At 36.4% G+C, this 22,919-nt stretch overlaps 1 protein-coding gene across 1 annotated transcript in view; it reads right to left on the reverse strand.

Moving 5' to 3' along the window:
* Positions 1–22,919, reverse strand: part of CCDC171 (coiled-coil domain containing 171) — a 173,514-nt gene that overhangs the window by 95,445 nt on the left and 55,150 nt on the right. The window contains exons 11-15 of the mRNA XM_063295043.1: positions 16,762–16,868; positions 14,564–14,653; positions 13,947–14,147; positions 11,427–11,594; positions 9,150–9,338 (exon numbers count right to left, since the gene is read on the reverse strand). Coding sequence (XP_063151113.1) covers positions 9,150–9,338; positions 11,427–11,594; positions 13,947–14,147; positions 14,564–14,653; positions 16,762–16,868 — 755 coding nt within the window. The remainder of the gene's footprint in view (positions 1–9,149; positions 9,339–11,426; positions 11,595–13,946; positions 14,148–14,563; positions 14,654–16,761; positions 16,869–22,919) is intronic.

Here is a 22,919-nt window from a genome sequence, read left to right on the forward strand (position 1 = left end):
AGTCAAAAGAAGCATTTAAAATTGTACAAATAGTTAATATAAATGAAATCCAAGTGCATCTGCTTGTGCTGACTATGCAGCAGCTCACTGCATAGGATTATTTTCATGATGACACTAGCCAAACCAAAAAATGGCAATTGCGTAACCATCATAAACCATCAAAAAACTATTCTGGCTGCCAGGCAAGACTATGTAGCTCTGGATATGATGACTGCTTAACACTACAGTTCTTCACAATTTAAAATGTTGAGCATTAATGTCCAAGGTTGATTTGCATTGGCCCATTCCTTTGTCCTCCATCATAAATCATTGCTATGTCGGCAGTCCCTGCTTCTAATTGATAAGGAGCAGAATAATGACAACTGCTGAATGTTAGGGTACACCTGCTGACTGTTTCTCTCATTAGCTAGACTCCAAGGAAAGTGTGACGGTGTAGATAAGATTTCCTCCTGTTATTTTAACAACTTGGGACACAACATGAACTTTGAAATCATGACATGACTATTTAGTCATTTTTATAACTAACACTGGGATTTGGATCTTTATTAACCAAAACCAAAACCAACATTCCAACCTTTATACTATCACCTATAGCTTGCTGTAAACAGGGCCTATAGAAACAGGATTTCCTCTTTTATTAAATACCAGTTAGTTGGCTGAGGATTGCCTCTTGAATTTGTATGAGTGATTTTTCACTTTTTTTTTAAATCAACCATAAAAAATTAAATTTGGGCTGACACTCTCTTAAGGTGGAATGTAAACCCCTTTATTATTTCTCCCTTTGTTACATAGTGTGCTTGCATTTTGGAAATAAATGGTAGAAGTATGATGGAGGAACAGAGGTAGTTTCTACTTTCCCTGTTCACCTGTTATAGAAGAAACTGATGAAGTCCTGCAAGATTCAAGCACTGTAAATAAATCCTCTCCTGGGTCAAAACTTTTCGTTTTCTGCTTGGAAGAGTAGGTACAGACTGGGATTTTACAACACAGTTAAATACTCAACCAGAAGAAATGCAAGTGGAGTCCACAACTGAACCCCTTTGAGAAGTGAAAAAGTGGATGAAGAACAAAAACAAAATTTGTTTGGATTTACATATTAATTAAACTTATTAATGATTTCCCATATCAATAATTTTCATCTTCTGTTACATTCAATATTACAATTCAGAGAGAGTTTTGGAAAGATTCTGGAGGCCACATGTGACTCTAAGATCATATCTCCAAATTCATTTCTGTATCATCCACTTCTAACCAACTTGAAATGTGCTATTCTCCAAAACTTAAGAGCTGTTTGGGGGAGAAAAAAAAGTCAATGGTCCCTCCTAAAGACTACATGGTTTGCCTCCATTAAAGCCTTAAAAGTATTCCTATTTCCTATTTCTAAAAACCGCTTTTAATTCCTAAGCAAGAACAGCTACTCTTAAACAAGACCGGAAAAAAAATACACAAAGTGGAGCAAAATAGTTTGTAGCATAAAATGAAATTTTGACTGCAACTCTCCGTAATTGTACTAGCAAACGTTCCATTCAGGAGAGCATGCTTGAGCATTGCTGTGGTTTTTGTAAGAAAAACAAGTATGCTTTGTAAAAAGAAAAAGAATAAAGAAGACGGAAGGAGGCTGACTATTAAGAAGAACAACTTTGCAGAAATGTGTGAAATATGATCTGGGTTGTATGTATAATAAAACAAGTAAAAAAGCTGTATCAGGAATGAGGACAATCCACAATCACACAAACCTAATGAATACATAAACTGCAAACAGATTGGATATTAGTATTTCCTATTAGACAGAAATCCAAGGTCTAATTTTACATTAATGTATTCTCATTTATACTTAAGGTAAAGGTAAAGGTTTCCCTTGACGTAAAGTCCAGTCGAATCCGACTCTAGGGGGCAGTGCTCATCTCCGTTTCTAAGCCTTGGAGCCGGCGTTGTCATAGACACTTCCGGGTCATGTGGCCAGCATGACGACTCGGAACGCCGTTACCTTCCCGCCGAAGCGGTACCTATTGATCTACTCACATTTGCATGTTTTCGAACTGCTAGGTGAGCAGGAGCTGGGATTAACAACGGGAGCTCACCCCGCCGCGCGGTTTCGAACCGCCGACCTTCCGATCGACAGCTCAGCGGTTTAACCCGCAGCGCCACCGCGTCCCTCTCATTTATACTTAGGATTCTGTAAATGTACTATATTACATACCTTTCCTAAATTCTATTTCAAAAAGCACAATATAGTTAGGAAAAAAAAACCTTCAAAAAGTTAGGAAGTAAATATAGATTCCAGGACAGGGCACAAAACCTGATTTTGTACTTAAAAGAAAGAAGGCCCAATATTCTTTTTTTAATAAATAAATACAACAATCCTCCCACTGCCATATGAGCAGATGAGATGAATGTTTTCCTGTCCAGTACTTTTGTTAACTATTTTCTGCCCCAAGTTTAACTAATTAGGTGACATCAAGTTGGGTTTGACTCCTGGTTTCTCCATAAAGAAATGTTCAGCATCTTGACCTGTCTCTAGAACAACCTGTAGCTCTTCCAAGAGCATTCATTTTGGTTCTGTTCATCTACTTTATCCATTGCCTTTCCCTTCCTTTACTTCTGTCAATTTGCCAATCTTTATTTTTCCAGTTCATCTTCTCACATCACATGCTCAAAGTGTGAAAGTTTCTGCTTGCTGATCATTGTCTCAAGAGGGCAGTCAGTCTTTGTTTCATCCAGGACCAGTTGACTGATTCTTCTTATAGTTTATGTTACTCTTAGTAACCATCTCCAAATCCATAATTCAAAGGCATCTATATTTTTTTTCTCTCCTTCTTTCTCAGATTCCAGCTTTCACAACCATATAGTTTTATTTATTTATTTGTTTGTTTGTTTATCAGGTTTTTATCACCGCCCATCTCCCCCACATGGGGGACCCTGGGCGGTTCACAGTAAAAACAATCCAAAATTCAACAAAACTATAAATAATACTAATATTCCAATAAATATAAAATACAATAAAATCCAAATAAGGGCAGATCAATTCAGCCCATAAGGGATAAGGCTGCTCCCTGCAGGGCTAGGGAACTAACCAGCCCCAGGAATGGCTCTTCCTCTCCCCACTCCAAGTATCACTGAAAAAAATTACTGCTTTAACTATTCTAATATTTATTGCTATTGGAATATCCTTCATCCTTTTATGATCCTGTTTAACTTTGTTATTGACTTCCTCCCTAGGATTAAGCTGTTCTTTACTACTTCAGCACACTGTCCATCTTTATCTATTCTTGGGCCTAATGAACAAAACTATCTACCATCTTCACTTTGTCACTTCATCAGTTCACTAAGCATGCTGGTTGAGGTTTATTTATTTTTATGTATTTATTTATAAATTTATTCACCGCCCATCCCCACCTCATGGGGGACTCTGGGCGGTTTACAATAAAATGCAGTTAAAATTTAAAACCATTTCAATGACATCTTAATATTTAACATTAACTCAGATCTTTTTTTTTTTTTTAGTTTCATAAGTGGCTCTTCTAAATCTGCTTTACTTTCAGTTAACAAAGTGGTGCCATCTGCATTACCTCAAACTGTTAATGTTTCAGCCTCCAATTTTGATTCCAGCTATCACAATTCTAATGCTGCCATTCTTTACTGTGTAGGTTAAACAAATATGGGGACAACAAGCATCCTTTTCTTACCTCCTTGCCTAATCCAGTCTTTCTCCAAACTCCATTCCTACAGTAGCTTCTCGTTTACTCTGAAGATTCCTCAGAAGAAATTACGTGTTCTGTCATAACCATTACCCTTAATATAGTATGTTCCACATTACAGCATGATCTACACTATTGAGGGTGTTGCTATAATGAATGAAGATAAGTTTCTTCTTTATATTTCTCTTGCCCTATCTATTATCATCTAACGTTAGCTATCTGATCTCATTGCCTGCTGCCTTTTTCTGAAAGCAGCCTGTTCATTTGGCATTTCTCTCTCCATAAACGATATTCATTTTTGAAAATCTTAACCAAAGTGTTGTTTGCATAAGAAATTAGTAGTGATTCACTAATTTGCACATTCTCTTACATTTTCCTTTTTAGCATGGGTATATGTGCCTATATTTTCCAACAGGTGTCCATAAGGTGAAGGACAAAGGGAGGGCAGAATGACAAAAAACAGTGTTGCAGCATCGCAACACAAGCATGCGGTTTGTATGCCTATACAAACGGGATGGAGCTTCTGCTGCTATGGTATGACACTAGCAAAAACAACAAGCTTCTGCAGATGCTGTTTTCCAATCTCTCAACTGCATGTCCCTGGTTCGTATTTGTTACGTAGAGCTGTTAAAACTTTAAAGAACCTCTTTCCCTGCAGCTTTAGAAGTTCAGTGGGTATATCATCTGTGGCTGGTGGTCTGCTCTCTGTCATACCTTACATTCTAGTCAGGTTGGTTCCTGAATATAATCTCCCTACAAATGTTTCTATCGCTCCATAATCCCACTTGTAAAGGGTTTCAGGACAGCCTTTCCATCTTCCTTTAATCTCATTTCTTCTATCTGGTCTCTTTTACTGTTAAGTACTATCGTAGCTGTAAATTTGCCTATGATTTATCTGATCTTCTTTAAAAGATTCTCATTTTCCTTTTCTTGTAATATTCCTCTATATGATTGAGATATCTTTTCTTGTCTTTTCCTGTTTGACAGTTAAATTCTGCATTCAGTCAGCTACATCCTTCTTGTTGCCCAAGGCTTTAATCAGGTCTTTCTCTGACTAACACGATAGCTGATTCTGAAAGCCACATGGATCTTTTCCTCTTTGAAATTTTGGGACTATCTTTTTCCATGTCCATGTCATTTTATAATATCTCTTCTCTCTTCCCATTTTTAAAATTTCCGATAGTTCGACTAATTTATTTGATGCCAGTAATTCAGGATTTGTTCCACAAACTGCACCTAAAATTATCCTGGTTGACTTGATTGCACTTTTCCAGCTTTTATTTCCTATTCTGAAATCTGTCCCAGCCTATATTGTACTAAATGTTTCTGTTAAACCTTGAAAGCACAATTTCTTGAAAAGAACAGCAAGATTCTTGCCTTAAAAGACAGTCAGCCAGATTGTCTGGAATGGAGAAGCCCTGAGGAGTGGCTTGCTGGGTTAGAGGGCTTTGTGTACTTCAAGACCTGTTTTAAAAAATTAGTCACTCCCCCAGAAAGTACAACTCTATTTTATCCTGTTTCTTGCTGGGTCTGTATCTATAGGTTGGCAAGAAGACAGGACTACAAACTGTGAATTAATGACATTTGGACTTTGAAAGACTTCACTTTATTCCAACTATATTTTATTTTTGTCTCTTACAACCCTCTTGTTGATAACACTGAAGAATCCAGGTTTCAGCTAATTCACCTGTTCTGATATCAGTGCTGCTCCTTAATAGAACAAGTCAGTACTTCAAAGGAGGTGACATTCCTGGCTGTAGAGAATTTTTCTGCCTTTCTTTTTGGTTAACTTTTGTTATTTACATTCCTTAATGGACTTACTCACTTTAACATGTTTATACATAGATTTCTATCTTCTTTGTTCTTGTTTCTTGATGCAAAAATATGATTTGTGCTAATAATGAAATTATTCTTTGTATAGATTAAATACTTGTCACAATTTCTCAGGTAACTTCAGATGTATTAGTTATCGGTAGGACTGTGATTACTAAAAAAATGATTCAGAAGAAATGCTTTGGAACTGGTACAAAAGCAGTGTTATTCAGAAAGCAGTCTGTTTTTTCCCACAGATTTCCATGCAAATCTGAGAGACAGAGGGTGCTGCTTTAAGGAGGCAACTCAAATTAATCTGATTCTTAGAACAGCCAAAACTTTTTTTCAGGGTTGTAGGAAAGCCTTTAAAAGGTTGAGCTGCTTTTACGAATAGCAGTGCTTGCATGAGGTCCAGAGCACTTTTTGAAAATCATTTCTGAGCTCTGGACAGCCTCAGTCATTAATATAATTACCCTTTTAGATTAAATAAAAAGGTTTCCCAATGCCAGGTATCAGGAAATTTTATCCATGGTACTCACCATGATATCATTTGGCCTGTATTAGGCCCATGGCCCAAGAAAAGATTCTAGCACTGTAAATAAGCTAAACTAATTTAGGAATTAATTATTTGAGAAAAGGGTGTGTGTCAAACTTCCCTCTCAAGTAATTTGCCATCCTGTTAAATTTCTAGAGGTGTAGCTATGGGGCATCTTAACCCCCATGTCTCGTAAGAATCAGAAGTATATCAATCAGATAGCCAGCCAGCTTATTATCACATCAGCTTCCATGAATCTCAGTTCATTCCATTAGGTATATGAAGTGAAAATCCTGAGAGAGGAAACAAAAGCAGTTGTTTTAAGGGAGGGAGAATTTGGAACCAGGAAAAGAAGTGAAGAGACTGTGACTTTCAGGAGAGGCATGGAGAAATAAGCACATCTCTGAAAGAGCGGAGATGATGACCGTGGCAAAGACCAAAGAACAGGCAAGTAGACTGGTTATTTGGAACCTCTCGGGACAAGGAGAGGACAGAAAATTACCCACATGTGCTCTGGACAGCTGCTCCTCACAAGGAGACCAAAGAAAAGCAGTCTCCAGTGGATTTGAGTGCCGGAAGACAAAAGGATCAATCCATCATGACTGCAACCGCAGCGTAGTCTTTCCAAGGACATTGGGTTCGCTAACCTCACTTGCTAATCACTTTCGGAAATTGCCTGTTCAGCTATCTTAAGGCTATTAAAGACCTTTGGAACAACAAGTTTGAAAAGCCACCTGATGAATTTGCCTTCATTCTTGAACAAAAGAAAAATCAACCAAAAGTTTATCAATTTAAATAATTGGAAATAAATGGCAAAAAGCTAAATAAGACTTTGATCTAAGAAAGTTATAAACAAATTAAGGTCCAGACAAATTTGGAATATTGAGACCTTTACTAAAAGATTTTGGAAATAATTATATAAAATAAACAGCTTTTCGTGGGAACCAAATTATTTTGTCTATCTCAAGTCATAACAGAGATTGGAGACCTTATGATTTCAGAAATTGGGCACTAGAGGGGACTAAAGACTTCAGACAGAAAAGAAAAAGGGAAAAAGTGTAAACTCCAGGAGATTTTCAAAGAATGGGGCCAGAAATTGGCAGCTACAACGTCAGTAATGTCAGAAACGATGTCTGCTTCTATGGATAGACTATGTCCAAAAGATGTAAATGAAGGAATGACAGATGTGAAACAAATTTTGCCTGATGCAGAAATATTAGAACCAGAAATACTGGATAATAAAAAAAGTATGGATTATAAGACAGAGAAGGAAGATAAAGTGGAAATACAAATGATAAACCAAGAAAATGACCTGGATAATGACTTTTACTGGATTTACAAAAGAGATTTGCCAAAGCCTCGAAGAATCCTTTGGGGTGAGGGGAAAAAAATTGAAGGACCAAATCCTACAACAACATCTGAATGAATTAAAGATCAAAATTATCAGAAGTAAAAGGAAGGAATAAAAAGTTGGTTTGTTTGACCACTGTTAAAATAAGACATGTTTCTATAAAGCTCTGGTAATCCTTTTCAGACTTTTTGCTGACACTAGGACTGAAAAGTTGATGATATATGGATTTGCATATAGATAAGGGATGGGTTATGGGAAGAAGAGATATCTGTTTGTATCTCTTCTTATAGGGGGTGAAGAGTTATTATGGTTGTTTATACTTGTGATGAAGATCAGAAGTCACTTCTTTATATATTTCTTTTCTTTTTCTATTTTTACATTTTTTGTTCTAGCTTTCTAGCTCCCCTTCTCTCTCTGAGTTTAGTTTGAATTTGCTTTTACTACTGTAATTAAAATCTTCAATAAAATTATATTAAAAAAAGAAGTGAAGAGACTGGTAAAAGGGGAGATTAAAAAAGAGGCAGAATTGATTTAGATCATAAACGAAGTGTCAATAACAACAAGGTACTTTTTTCCAGAAGGAATTTTTTTTTTACAATTACAACAATGAAAAAGCTTGTGGCACTCGAAAACACAGTACCTGTTCTCATGCGGGTGACTATTATTTGGAGAGTGAGTAGAAAGAAGAATGGTGAGAGGAAAAATGAGAGATGGGATTGTTCTTCTCTTAACACTCCCCTTTATCCTTTTCTTCCCCTCTTCCACCCACGAGTATTGATTTATTATGTGCCATCAGGTTGTCGACTCCTAGTAATCAAATAGATATATTTTCTCCACTACAATCTGTCCCCAACTTGGTCTTTCTGAACTTCCAATGGTGTAGCCATCCCCATTGTAATTTAGTCCATCCACCTTGCCACTCCCAAGTAACTCTGTGCCTATTTAAGTTTTCTTGTCCCAAGGTCAGAAATAAGTGGGAGTCCATTTGAAAGAGGCACTTGCCCATGATGATGTTAAAGACAAGATACATCTGTTCTTTTTGATCCATAATGTGTGAGGTCTTACATAATTAACTGGTTTAGTGATCCATTTTATTCCGAGTCTTAAACGAATGCAAAGAATAATGAGGATTTAAAAAGGAACACTTGTTGTAGACTTTTACAATATCCAACCTAGAAGGACTTTTCTTTACACAAAAAATATAAGGCAGTGGCCTTTGGCCTTTGTAAAGTTCAGGAAGAAAGTGAACTAGATATTAGATTATCTGGGACACCATCAGTTTAATTTATTTTCCTGTCTAATTGGGAAGATTTGTCTTTGAATATCTTTTTATTATTGTTACTATCTTGCCTACAAGCTTATCCCTGAGACACTGTTCACCTTAAAGTGAATTTCAGTAACTATTGCTAGAAACCATAGAAAAAGTAGTCATCATGGGGGGAAAGCATCTGGTATTCAGTGTAATAATACAAAGAAGCAATGCTTTTACTCTGTAGGTAACTTTTGCATGGTAACTAAATGGGAAATACAACTGCAGGATTCCATTAAGCTGTGTAAGTTCTAGAATGCCTTCACATAAATCCATGCACATCCTAAAGAAAGTAGAAGTTAATTGTTAAAAAAAAACTCTCAAAGCACAGTAAAATTCCCAAGCAATATAAAAATGCATCGGAACCAAAACCACTGAAATAATATCCTACACATTTAAAGAATACATTTAAAAGTTTATAGTTTCCTGACAGACATATTGTACCTGTGCCCTTGTGTGAACTTCCCCAAGGAGTCCAGAATATTGCTGTTCCAAGTCCTTCTTCTGCTTTAACCAACAGCTTTCTTGAGCTTTCATCTGTTTGGCAACTTTGTTCAAAGTGTCTTCCTGAGTCTGTTGAATCTCCCTCATTGTATCTGACTTATTTTTACAAACATATTCAAGGTGTGATATCTGCATGATTGGCATTAAAAAAAAAATCCTTCAATCCTCTTAATGCATATACACAGTTCTATTTTAAAATGGGATGCTTAATAATACATTCAGGATGCTATAACTGACCCCATACCCCACAAGGAATTAAGTACCACTTCTTAACAATGAAAACCACCAGTCAAATTCTATAGCCTGTGACCTGGATCATCTACTATCTATACCTGACTAACCCTTCTAACACTGGAAGTTCCAGTACCAAGTTTCTGTACCAGTCCAGCTATTTTTAATGGAACATGAATCTGAAAGTGAGCACAGCAGTTGGCTTTTCCCAGGATGCAATTCTTGACCTATTTCTGTGTGAGTTATTGGTTTTGTTGTTGGTAACTCCTGCTACAGCTTTAAAAGAGTTGTGTCTCAGGTTAAAAAAAAAAAACCAAGCCAATTAGTAATGTTTTTTTAAAACAGAAACTATATAAAGCAGATGTTATCCAAACAGTAATACATTTGTGTAGTAAAGCAGCCCAGCTGATGAAGGGTTGTTGCTGGGTGGTTGTTTGTCTTAAATATCACATTTTTATAGATAATAACGTTGTTTAAAATTTGTTCCAAAGCTAGATGCTGCTGCAGAAGCAGCAGCAGCAGCAGCAGCAAAAAGTTTTCGTGGAGAAAGAACTGGCAGTCAGCTAAACTATACAAATTGCTTGTACTGGGAACAGAAGAAACTTTTCATACAAAATGGTGCTAATAACTAATGTGCTAATATCAATTTTTAAAAGGTATCAAAAGCAGTTTTCATATAGATAATTCAGAGGCCTTCAAAACAAAGACCTAGTCACTTTTAAGCAGGGAATCAATACCATATTATTTTAGCAGGCTTTTTTAAGGCTTGCTGGTTTAATATAAGTCCTTGATTTCATTTTGCCTTTGTGCCTCTAATTTTATTTCCACTGTTAAAAACTGAATTGAACTCTACTTTATTAATCTAACAGGACTAAAAAGCAGACTAGAAATAAAATAACTGAACTTGCTTTAAGTTAGGTAATAACACAATTCTAGTTAAACCCTCCCATCAACTCCTAGAAGCTTGCTCTAGCCCACTGAGGAATTTGCCCAGAAGCTCATATCATCAGGTTTCTTCTAGGTTAAGGCATTGGTAGAATTTCTGATTGCACTCTCTGTTATCATTTTGCATTAACGAGATCTTAAACTTTAAAAATAAAGTTCCTTAGAGTTCACTTCCTATGGCTTGCCTTAATCCTGAATGTGAGATGAATAGCTCAGCTCATATGAAATGCTTTTCATATGAAAAAAATTTCATTATCCTTGGAGAGCCTAATGTGAGTGAGGACCAAACTCTGGAATTCTCCTAGGTCACAGAAAACCAGTAATTCAGTGAACAAGCCAGGAATGGGGATGTATGGAAGTATTAAAATACAGGCTGCAGAACTATTTGTACATCACAGAATGCTTCTTTAAAAAGTCAAGATTATCTTCAGCTAACGAGTCAATTCCCATAAACGTATGCATGGACTTCTTTGTTAAGCCTTCCTTAAAGAAAAATATTATCTTCTTTAAAGTCATGATGTATAGATTTACAACTTCTATATTGTATTTACAAATCCAAAACTATCAAAGAGCATCTGGCATTTCATGGAAACATTTTTTTCTTCCTCAAATAATTCCTCCTACTCACAAGCAAATATTTTAAAGATGATGTTCCTTGAACAAGTGCATTTTGTTTCTGTTTTACGCTGAGATAAAGAGTTGGTTTATTAGTGTAAATGACTCAGTCCTTTGAATAGCTTCATCAGTAAGATTAATTTATTTTCTTTTAATTAGGTCCCTGTGGCTAACACTGGCTAATAGTATTAGCAAGTCCTGAACAGAAGCTGGAGCTTAGAGATTTCATACAGACTTCAGTCACATTTACATGCCCACAGCAATGGAATCAAACTGAGCTGTAGACAAGCCATAATTAACGGTGCTGAATTATTAACATCCAAATTCTTTTTGAAATAAGATGAATGTCAGTCCTTTTTAACAATATTGTGATGTGGACAAATGTCACTGAATTTAATAGAGGCGTCTGGTGCCTTAGGACAGTACCTTCTCATTAGCCTTGTTGAGGTCTAAGATCAGGGTATCAACATTCTCCTGCAAGATGGTGCAAAGCTCCGGCCAAGAGAATTTATCCAGGATGCCTTCTGATTTCTTTATAAGAACACAGCCTGCTACCAAGTGCTGGTATAAAGTATGAAGGAAAGTTAGCTTCTCCTACAAAATGCAGTTCAATTTTTGAAAAAAAGAAAAGAAAGGGAAAGGAAGGGGAGAGGGAAGAAAGAGTTAATTGCAAATATTTCTAAAACTCATTGAAATGCCATAAATAAAAACAAATGAGTCTTCCAAAGGAATAACCTATGCTCAAATAATTAATCAAAATCATAAAATAGATAATTGCCTGTTATATTTTCACTTGGACTGATCCTGCAGACATTTTATTTAACCAGTGAGGGATTTCACCTTCTTTAGTAGAATGAGTAGCTTACTAAAGATATGGAGAATCAGACCTTGCACTATTTTTATTATTGTATCTATTAATAGAATGCTGGCTGTAATTTTTTAATGAATAAAAAAGATCATACTAACATTTTACACAGGGAGTAAACTAAGTGATATATGTGGGGCAGCTCTTGAAAAAGCAACTGCTTGTTCAGCTCTACTTCTCCCCTCTTTCACACACAGGGTTTTTCCTTGTGTTATTATCTGCCATCTTTTTCTATACCATATGCAACGATTAATTTGGAATATGAGCAGGGCTATGTAAAAATATTTTGACTTCATGACATAGAATAGAATCTCTGTTTTCTGAGAGTGTTTCATGCTTGGTTCAGTGTCTCCTTCATCCTTATTTACAACTTCATTAAATTCTTTGAGCCAGGAGTAATTAAATATAGTTATGTAGGAAAATTGTATTGTTTTATCTGTTTAAAAACTACATGTATCCAACTCCTTAAATGAAGTAGAAATATATCTGGAAAATAAAATAGTTCATTTAATATGTATACTACTGACTTTGGACACTGAAACATTTTTCATTAATGTAAGTGGGAAAAGAGTCCCATTGTGCATCGTTTGCTTAATGCAGAGGGCTTTAGAACTTTTCTACAAATCCCAAACCAAAACTTGAGGATGTGATCCAAAACACACTGTCTTCAATGAAAAGATTTCCCCAGCTTTTAGCATGCCTTAGATGCAGTACAACCCAAGACATTTCCAAACAAGCTTTATAAAGGCATTAAAACTGGAATTACTGTTGTGATTTTTCCAACCATATTTTGGTGATTAAATCACTCAGAAGAAAACACCAACAACACAGAGTGAAATAGTAACAAAAGCATCTCCATCCAATCTTTCACTTCTTGTTAATTTAATCTGTCGCCATTGTGTCCTTTTTGCTTGGGCTGTGATAAACCAAGCATAGTAATCATCCATTTGGCCTGGAAAAGGAATCCAAAGACCTAGAATCAATTCACACATGTTGAACCCAACCACAATACTGTAGACATGCTGACTTTACAATATAGTCAGGCTTCTAGTTTCCTCTACTTTAATCACTATCTGATGAGCAGAACAATTCCAGCTGATTCATATGGACACAATTTAAATCCCAGACTGTAAGAAGGGTGGAAAGAATGTTTCCTTTTTACTCGCTTGGCATTCCTTCTCATATTTGTTAGAATAATGAGCTCAATATGCAGCACAATTGAAATAAAGAATACATTTAATGTACCTAGTGAAGAAAAGCTGTGAGTGCAAAACAAAATGAAACTCTAAACACAAGCAAACTATGTATTTTTAAAATAGGATAAACATGGTGGAAGGCATGTTTCAAAATAACACTTCATGAAACAGTTACTGTACACAATATTATAATCAGCTGCTATCCCAAGAATAGGCAAGCTAAGTTGACTTTGTTGACGGGTGGGTAAAATGACTGAGATCCTACTCGTCTCTTGGACTTGACATTTGAAACAGTTAATAGGAATTGGTGCCAAGGGATTAAACAGCTAATCTATTCCAAATGCAGACAGATTTCAAATGTATGCATTTGCATTCAGCTGAACATTAACTTCCAAAAAATCCTTAGGCATCTTTCTTTAAATAACATTTACATTTCTCATCTCAAGAGAACAATGATATTCTCTAAATGTAAATAATCATTTACATTTCAGCAGTTCAGCAGTTAATACTTTTAAATCATCATCATCATCATAATTTATTAAATCTATATGCCACCCAACTCCCAGCAATTCTAGGCGGTTTACAAATTGATTCAAACGTTAAAAATGAGAAAGCAAACAAAAAAAGGGTAAAGATGGCAGGATGACCAAACTGGAAAACAAGCCAGATTAAAAGGAGTAACCCAGGTTACTCTTATATTTTAAGTGGAAAAATAAAATAAAAATATAATGCCAGAAATAAAAGTTCACACAGACATTGGAAAGCAATCATTTAGACTTCTTATTGTGGTAGCATAAATCTGAATCTACAAACTAATGATCTGATATATAAAATATGAAAGGCAAAGATTATTATTTTTGACAGTCATCTTGTTTTTGGTAATACCTCTGTATCCTTCTCATAAGCCTGTGTAAGCTTCTGAATTTCATTTTTATATTCTGTACAACACACTTTTTCTTTCTCCCAGCAATGCAGTACGTTTTGTAGTTCGATTTTTAATGTGGCTATTAAAGATTCTCTGTCTGTATACTTAGTTTGCAGATTATTTAACTCCTTGCTGGCATCAGTAAGATTATCGTGTGCTTCCTAAAAACAGTACATAAACAAAAGGAAAGATAAAGGCTTCATGCAATAAAGCACAACGTTCTTTATCTGATAACTATTTTCAGATATACTGTATGTGTCTGAATGCTCCACAAACAAGCCGTTTACTCCAATGGTTAACTACAATAACAAAACTGCAGAATTTACTATTAAAAAATGCCACTAGAATGAGTCAGGTGGAACTGTTGTTTTACTTTTAGGCTTGTCACGCTAGCATTTTTCAAAACCATCATCACAGATTACTAGTCTTAAACCATTTATTCTGGAGGAATCCTGCTGCAGCTAACAAAATCCCTGCATAAGAACTTTTCAGTGTTATAGCTACAATCAAAAGCTAAACCTATTAGAAGAATAGACATTTGGGTTGAAGTTAACAGACATGTTAAACACAGAGATACCTGAAGTTCTTGAGTTTGAGATCTTAGCTGGTGCTGGGAAGCCTCAAGTTCTTTCACCATCTTCTCAGAAATAACTGTCATTTTCTTTAGCTAGTAAAAAAAATATGTAGTAAACAATGTATCAGATTCAAGAGCAATGAAATTTCAGCCTAATTGCCTACAGGCTAAAGCCAAAATTTGATGCAGACTGATTTTCCTGGGAGTAAAACGCAGGGAACACACTGGCAAATATTATTGCAATGGGCAACTTGACACTAGACATTCTTCAAATTTAAGAGGTTGCTGCTTTTATTTCATTGTGGTGTCCCTGTCTGCTATATATCAATATCTACAGCTGCCTTATGTATATTTTCCATCCACAAGGCCTGGATTCCCCCAAATAAATTATCAATTCAATGCAGCAGTTGCGTGTATATTTACTTGCAAGTCATTATATTAAGTACAATGGGGCATATAGATAACTGTGTTTAGCCTCACAGTCTCAGCCTGACTTGGATTATATGGTAAAACATGTAAATACCTACTAAGTTGCTCTGACTGAACAAATTAATAGAAAAAGGTTATGATATGTATATATTTTTTAAATGGCTGAAGAAAGTTTACAAGCAAAATGAAGACAGAATTTTTTTTTCTGAATATGGCTCTGATTATCTCATTATTTAATTGCTCAAAAAAGTTTAGTTATCAATTACAGTGCAAAGAAAAACAGGACATCAGAAGACAGGAATGCTATCAATGAAGCAAAGAAAGGGCACAGAGTTACCCATCTGCCTATCAGAAGGATATGCTGTGGTCTCTGGCTATATGACAACTTCAGGGTTAGGCCCATTCAGCCCTACTGGGAAGCCTTGTGGCAGGTCATCTGTTTTGGCCCAGGACTGCTTCCGATTTATTTTCTTGACAGTTCATTCTTCTTGCTGACAGAATATTCTTTCTGCTTTTTTTAACAGTCACCCCTTTGGTCTCTCCCACTGCTGTCTCTGGCATCAGTTCACAACAAAACATGCTCCTAAGCCAAAGCCTGCTGAGTTGGCTTTTTAGTTGTGCTGAAGATCAGGTGATGTTCATCCTCCCAAATAACAATTCACAGTGGATATTAAGGGCCTAGTCTCAAAAGGCCACTAAACAGTTGGGTTATTAACAAAAGAGACTAAGTAAGGGTGGTAGTGTACCAGGACATATAACTGCTTTCCTCGTAACTTATTTGGTGGCCCTCAGCACAAAAGACTTGACTGCAAAAAGATTTAAATTTTAACTGTTGTTTTCAGTATTATAACGGATCAAACACATTCTAAAGTCCTTGTAAGAATTTGATATTTTAAACTTATATTTAAGTCAAAATTGTAACAGCTAAAAAGCTAACAATCTTTTTCATGTATTTAAGTTGTATACAACTCACATGTTTTATAGCTCTAGAAATAATCCCGTTAAACTGAACTACTTAACTGAGCAATAGCCCAGTTAAACTTAACACCCTGAGAAGGTAATGAGACGCATGGTGCTGTGAGAAGTCTTATAAAGTTTAATTAGGTTTACTCTTGAGTAGTGAATATAACATTGCAATCCAAACTGACATAAATCCAAGAATGCCTGCAAATGTACACTGTGGAGGGACAAGGATCTATTTAATTAATTTTAAACACTAAGAACAAACTTAAAACCAGATTTAACTATTTCTACTTTCAGGATGTTAACAAAAATGCACCACAAACATCTTTCTTAAAATGCATACATTTTACATATATCACGACAGCAAGAACTCAAATTCTAACACTTTTTCTTCTTCATGTTTAAATATATACATTTATTCACCAGTTATCAATTTGTACTGGATAGAAACACATGTAGTAAACTATGTAAACATAATTGTATATTTTAAAATGTATGCTAAATCTTAAATGGATAATAAAAATCAGTCACACACATATCTTAACTAAAAATAATTGGGTATTACAGCATTTCAGTGTAAAAAAAATCACACAGATACATACACAGAGCTAAACACATTCTTAGTTTAAGTGAATCATGACCATAGGGCAAGCTTAAAGGAAGAACTGTGACAAAAAATTATTTCTTCTTCTTATCTGCAAAGCTGTCAACTCAACATTCCCAGCGTTTTGACCTCTGTAACAAGCAAGGAATCTCTAGTATTGGGGGCTGAAGGCTATATATATGGAGCTGAACAGTGCAACTGTTACCTCATTAGATGCATCTTCTAGCTTGTTCTGGTAATCTGTCAAGGTATGCCTCAAAGTCTCAAGGACAAGAGTGAAGCTTGGAGGTTTATCTTTGTCCTTGTGAATGCCTGAAGTAAAATACAGAATCAAAACAAAGCCCTTAGAGTTGAACAGAGACAGAAAAACTTCTCCAAGAGCAACAGAGGTATTTAAATCAGTTGGGCTCCAGTGACAATACAGAATGTTGAACAACCACTGTGTTTTCTCCAAGGCAAGCTGGTGAATCTGTTCTTTAATATCAAATAAAGCTGAAGAAAAATTTTTGCACTGTGGCTACAGTTCACCACATGAAAAAATATGAACTCTAGCTTGTTTTCCTACACATCTTGAGGCCTACCTCCAATCTTGTTTAAAGGTATCTAAGGATTGCAAGTCTACGTGTCGTTCAAAAATGATCGTCCTCCAAATGAAACAAACATTGGCTTTCAGGGGCAGAGCATTCGTGCCTTCAGTGATTCATGTTCTGCCATACATTTTGGAAAGAAACTTTCTTTCTATGCCAAGGACCACAGGGCTTCCTATTTTCCCTGGGTGCAAGTTAAAGCACTTGAAACCTCAAAATATTATTTCTTTTCATACCCTGTATAGAAAAAAATAAAAAATAAATCCCAAATGATTATCTAACCCATTTTAACTGATGGCCACATTTGTCAATCATGGCATTTCCTCAATCCTCTTTCCTCAAATCCAGCCTCTTGACTATTCATTAATTAAGTGGTCATGGCAGACCTGAATCAAGAGTTCAAATCATGGTTCAACATGCCATTAGCCAAGATGCTTTCTGAAGATTTGCAACCAAATATAAAATTAATACTTAAAACAGTGGCCACTTCATTGGAAGCAAAATGTCTGAGTTCAGCCTATCGTAACTGATTTAATTCTGAAAACTGGCACTCAAAATGAAATTGTACACAGCATACACATGTGTAGGATGAATGGGTGTTATTCATTTTAAAAACAAGTTTCAGAAGTTACTGGAAGCAGCAAGATTGGGATGTACTTTTAGCCATTGTCCTTTTATTGCACTTTCCAAAAGGCATGGGTGCAAATGATTTGAAAATATGGCAAAGGTCTTATGCCACATGATGGCAAAAGTGATGTTTCCAAAATCTCCAATTCTATAACAACTTTCCAAAACTGAGCCACTGTTAGCTTCTATATAAATTTATATTTTTGAACGGTATCTAAAAGAATATGCAAATAACTTCCTGAAGATGATTCAAGACCACTGTGATTTCTTGAGTTTCTTCGAGATATTAAAGGTATACCCTTTATTAAGAGAGCTGTTCCTTGGATATTGGATTTGGATGCCATCAGTTCTGCATCTCACATTTCAAAGCCTATTCTCATATAAAAAAAAGGAATCTATAAAAATAATACTTGAGAAATAAATAAATATGATGCCCGCACAATTCTTCATTCTAAAGACTAAAGACCCTACAAGCCAAGGACATACCACTTTATTCACATTTCTTTTCTCAAACAAACAAACCTCTTAAATTGGCCAATTTTATTCTGAAGGAAAAGCAGCTCCAAGGAGCTTCAGCCCAAAATGTGCTCTCTGTCTAAATTGAACCCTCTCTTGTTTCTCATCCACTCATAGTTGTTATTGCAACCAAAATTTCTGCTTGCCATAGCCACAATTATTTTTGATAATAACCATGAAAGTCAGATACTTTAACAACTTGTGGCAAAGAATATTCTAATGCCTTTTTCCTTGGATGTCTCCAATCTCTTTGCCATGAAAACTTAAGTACAAAAACTAAAGTAAAATAAAGCTACTGAAATGAGAGAATGATGAGAGGGCTTAACTCAAGAACATTTTGATTTTATTTATTTGATTTCTATCCTGCATTACAGCATTGGCAAGCGTTCAAGGCTGTTAACAAAATTTCAAACAAAAAATAAAAGATAAGTTAGAAATTAAAATTAACAATGAAATAAACACCATATAATAAATTAAAGCCTGGTGGATCAATTTGTAACAAAAGATGTAGTCCCTAAGAGCATCAGGCCCAAAGCTGTTTATGACTTTAAAGATAAATTCCAATACTTTAAATAGTGTGTTAACAAGCAACTGGCAACCAGTACAGATCTTTCTCAGTATAGCCATCATATCATCCCTTTACCTTGCACTGGTTAGCAGCCTAGATGCTGTGTTTTGTAACAACTGGAGTTTCTGGATAGTCTTATATAGTGCTCTGCAATAATCAAGAAGGGTATAACTGAGACAGGATGTAACCATTACTGAACCCAACCAGCTCATGAAGAGAGACAGCTGGCACAGGTAACTGTACAAATAACTTACAAACTGTTCTTCACTATAGCCATCAAATTCAGTGACAGCTAAGGATCAAGAATCACTGCAAACCTGCACTTCAGGGGGAGTTCACAGGTAACTGTACAAATAACTTACAAACTGTTCTTCACTATAGCCATCAAATTCAGTGACAGCTAAGGATCAAGAATCACTGCAAACCTGCACTTCAGGGGGAGTTCACAAAACTCAAAACCAGATGAATTTCAATCCTTGAGTTCAGTTTTGTCTTCATCAACAACACCTTCAAATTGTTTTGATTTAATTTCAACTCATTCTCCTTTATCTAGCCCATTATATAAGCAACATTCAAGGGTACTTCTCCAAAATTCCAGATAATTCTCCACAGTGGTTTCATGCAAATGTTGAACACTGGGCAACAAGATAAGACCCTAAGGAGACCAGAAGCAAAGAGCCTTGATATAGAACAATCATCTTCCAACCCCATTTTCTGAACACAGACCAATGAAAGCAACAAAACCAAGATAAAACTATGCCTTCAAGAGCAGGATCAGTGTAAAACTAACAAGGGAATGATCTGTCAATTACAATACGGCCATACAGAATTCCTCCACCAAATCCAACATGTGATCTGCTGCATACACTAGGCTATATACTAGCTAGGACCAGTTGCTTCCAGTCCATGGTTGTCATGGAGGACATCAAGTCCTCAGCCACTCCTGGCTAGCAACTAAGCATGGACACTAAATTTCCCCAGAATAAAAGGCTAGGATAATTCAATTCCATGACTGAAATCAGCCTGGTTCATATAATAATAATCTCATAATAGTCTCAGGGACTATTAGGTAGTGAAGTAGATGGTACACAACAGTATCCTCACACTGTCCCAGCCACCTGGGAGAGCAACATGCACTCAAAACTGGCAAACTACTGCATAAAGTATCTGGTAAATGAGATGAAATTTTTACAGGCCAGTCACTCCATTTCCTCAAACTTCAACCCTAGCTTGCTGTATACAACTGGGGGATATGAGTTCTGCCCCAAAAACTTTCCTACACAGTTTATATCATCAGTTTTATGAACAAAACATAAACTATCCAAGGAACAAGGTTTTCCCACTCCCCATTCCCTGTGCAAACCCAAGGAGGTTACCTATCTCATACTATATTCTCATATGTGAAGACAAAGTTGCAGGTTTAGTAGGGCCTACAGCTGGCTGGATCTGTATGTTACAAGAATCTCCTTCTTTGGTATGGTCATGGTCCTGAGTTTCATTGGAAGATGAGGCTATAGATTCAGGAGGATCATCAAAGGAAGAAAGGGGATTTGTCTCAAAACTGATCCTGTATGATACAACTGGGATGGAAGTTTCTGAATACCTCAAAGTCCTGAGGCAACTACATTATCATCTTTTATTCTCAGGACTGTAACAGGGTTGACATCTTCTAAAGCATGCTAAGCCCTTTACTTAGAGAAGACTCATCCTCTACCAGAGGTGAACACTTCTGCCCAGTGTCAGGCTCCCTGACTTGAACTGGGCAGAAGCTATCCAAACACTCAATATAGCAGGGCTGCTGTATACCAGTTTGAAGAGTCGATTGCTCTCTGTCAACATGAAGGGGAAACTCTTCTTATGCTCACAATGGTTTAATTACAGCACTGCTTTTTTCAATCTTTCCATAGTTAAATGGACATTTTGCCTTGTGCTTCTCAGCCTTAGAGCTAAGTGATGGTTGTTGACATTTTTGACACTGTTGCTCTAAGAAACTCTAGCTTCCAAAGTATCTCCAGAAGAGCTCAACCCCAATAAAACTTTAAAGCTCATATCTATTTTAATCACAGGCATTTCCTACCACCAGGCTGAGGTGTTTAGATAACTATCTTTGCCCAAAAACTAAGCTTTAACTGTTTCCCTGTTACATAAACATTCAAGAAAGCACAGCCACAGGTAGACATTTTTAATATTGCTAGAAGCAACCATAGCAGAGGCAGAGACCCCAACATATGAAAGCTAGAATTTGAGGAATGGCTTAATGATAGAGCTACCCTAAGTGCAGCTAAATCTGCAATGTCATATGTGAAATGTGCAACCACATTGATGTGCCCAATAAATTTTACAATCTGTTTATTCACACACACACACAGAGTATATCCCATTTTAGACTACTGAGTTTCATTATGTACTGGTCTTTGACCACAATAAGGATACTTACTTACTATTCAGTGATAGAAGACATGCCCTGTACATGGACAGTTTCAGTTTATATCTTGGTCTCTCCAGATAAGATTGAAGGAGACTTCTGTGTGAATCCCTAAAAGCCATTACCAGTCATTATAGCCCAGGGTCTCTCACCACTGGGAACTAAAGTCACAACTAAAATGTCAAGAACATGCTATGGCGTTCTCTCAAAATGACTACCTTCAAATAGCTCCAATGCTAGCATTTTGTTAATGACAAAATGTACTAGGAATCGAAATACGAGGAGTCTCCCACTCATATTCTAGCCCAGCTTTGGGGTTTTTTTCAGGGCAGATAGGAATACTTTCAAACAAATTACTGGGCTGCAGCCTCTCACACCCACTACCACCATATTTATTTTCCAAAACATTTAAAGACTCAGGTGGGGCAAGCAACTTGGCAGGGGCTGAAGGAGGACACATTGGTGTTCACAGACGCTGTTTTAGGAGCCCAGATATAAATTCATAGAGGTGTGTGTGTGTGTGTGTGTGTGTACACTCACGTGCATGCATTGCAGCCTGGGTCTGTGTTGTTAGTGTGGGAAAGCCCTCTGTACACATTTCCAGTGGATCAGTAGCAAACCAATAATTAGTCTTTAAATTAACCTCTGTCTCAAGAAAAAGTAACACACTAAGAAATGTTAAATAAATGTGTCAAGCAGAGGTATTTTACAAGAAAGATATTGGATAGAGAGGATAACCTGAACTAAGTCACTTGATATTAAAATGTAATAATATTTTATCTGGGATGAGAGGCTTTCTAGGGTCCTCAGAGGGAGTAATAAACGTAATAGGTAAGACGTTAAAAGATGCGAAAAAAGATACAGGATGTAAAAAGGAACTGCATGTCCTACATATCTGTTTAGAAGCAGTCTGGTAGCACCTCCTCCACCTAACCAATTTTAATAAAAGGCATAAGCTTTCATGAGCTGCAGCTCACTTCATCAGATGCATAGAGTGGCTAAACTGATGGCTATCAGCTCGCCTCTTACACTGTATATTTCTTTCTAATTGTTTAAATCTTCAACAAACCTTCTCAGCTCATAAGCGAGGCAGCTTATGTATGAATTCCATTCCAGTTCTGTGATTCCTATGTTCTGGTAAGGCAGTTTTCCTTTACTCTGTATTGCCCATGGTTAATCATCGTGCAGTTAGGATGGTGAGCGTTTTGTGGTCTCCTTAGAGAACAAATCCACTGATCTGTCTATGGCACAAACACTGGCCTGCATTTCTGCCTCCCCCAGTGCTACACTCCTGCTGGTTTGTAGTCCTAAAGCCAAACTATTCCCAAACACAGTAGTTACCATACTAGTAGCCTTTCAATATTACCCAGAGAAGACTGTACAGCCAAATGCTCAGCCCTTCAAACATGAAGCCGTACAGTCCAGCTACACCCAAGGAGACTTTACTGTGAGTAGCTCTGAAGAGGGCTACTATTTATTTAATTTGGGAATCACTTTACAGAAAAACTGGGTCACCTTTTTTTATTATATTTGGCCATAATCATTCATTTGATCTCTCTAGTCTCCATGTGCTGAAAACAAGACATGACCCTGTTCAAGCAACTTAAGGAAGCAGGGCAGAATATCAGCCTATTCTTCTG

The sequence above is a fragment of the Candoia aspera genome, chromosome 2 (genome assembly GCF_035149785.1).
Source record: "Candoia aspera isolate rCanAsp1 chromosome 2, rCanAsp1.hap2, whole genome shotgun sequence".
Taxonomy (NCBI): domain Eukaryota; kingdom Metazoa; phylum Chordata; class Lepidosauria; order Squamata; family Boidae; genus Candoia; species Candoia aspera.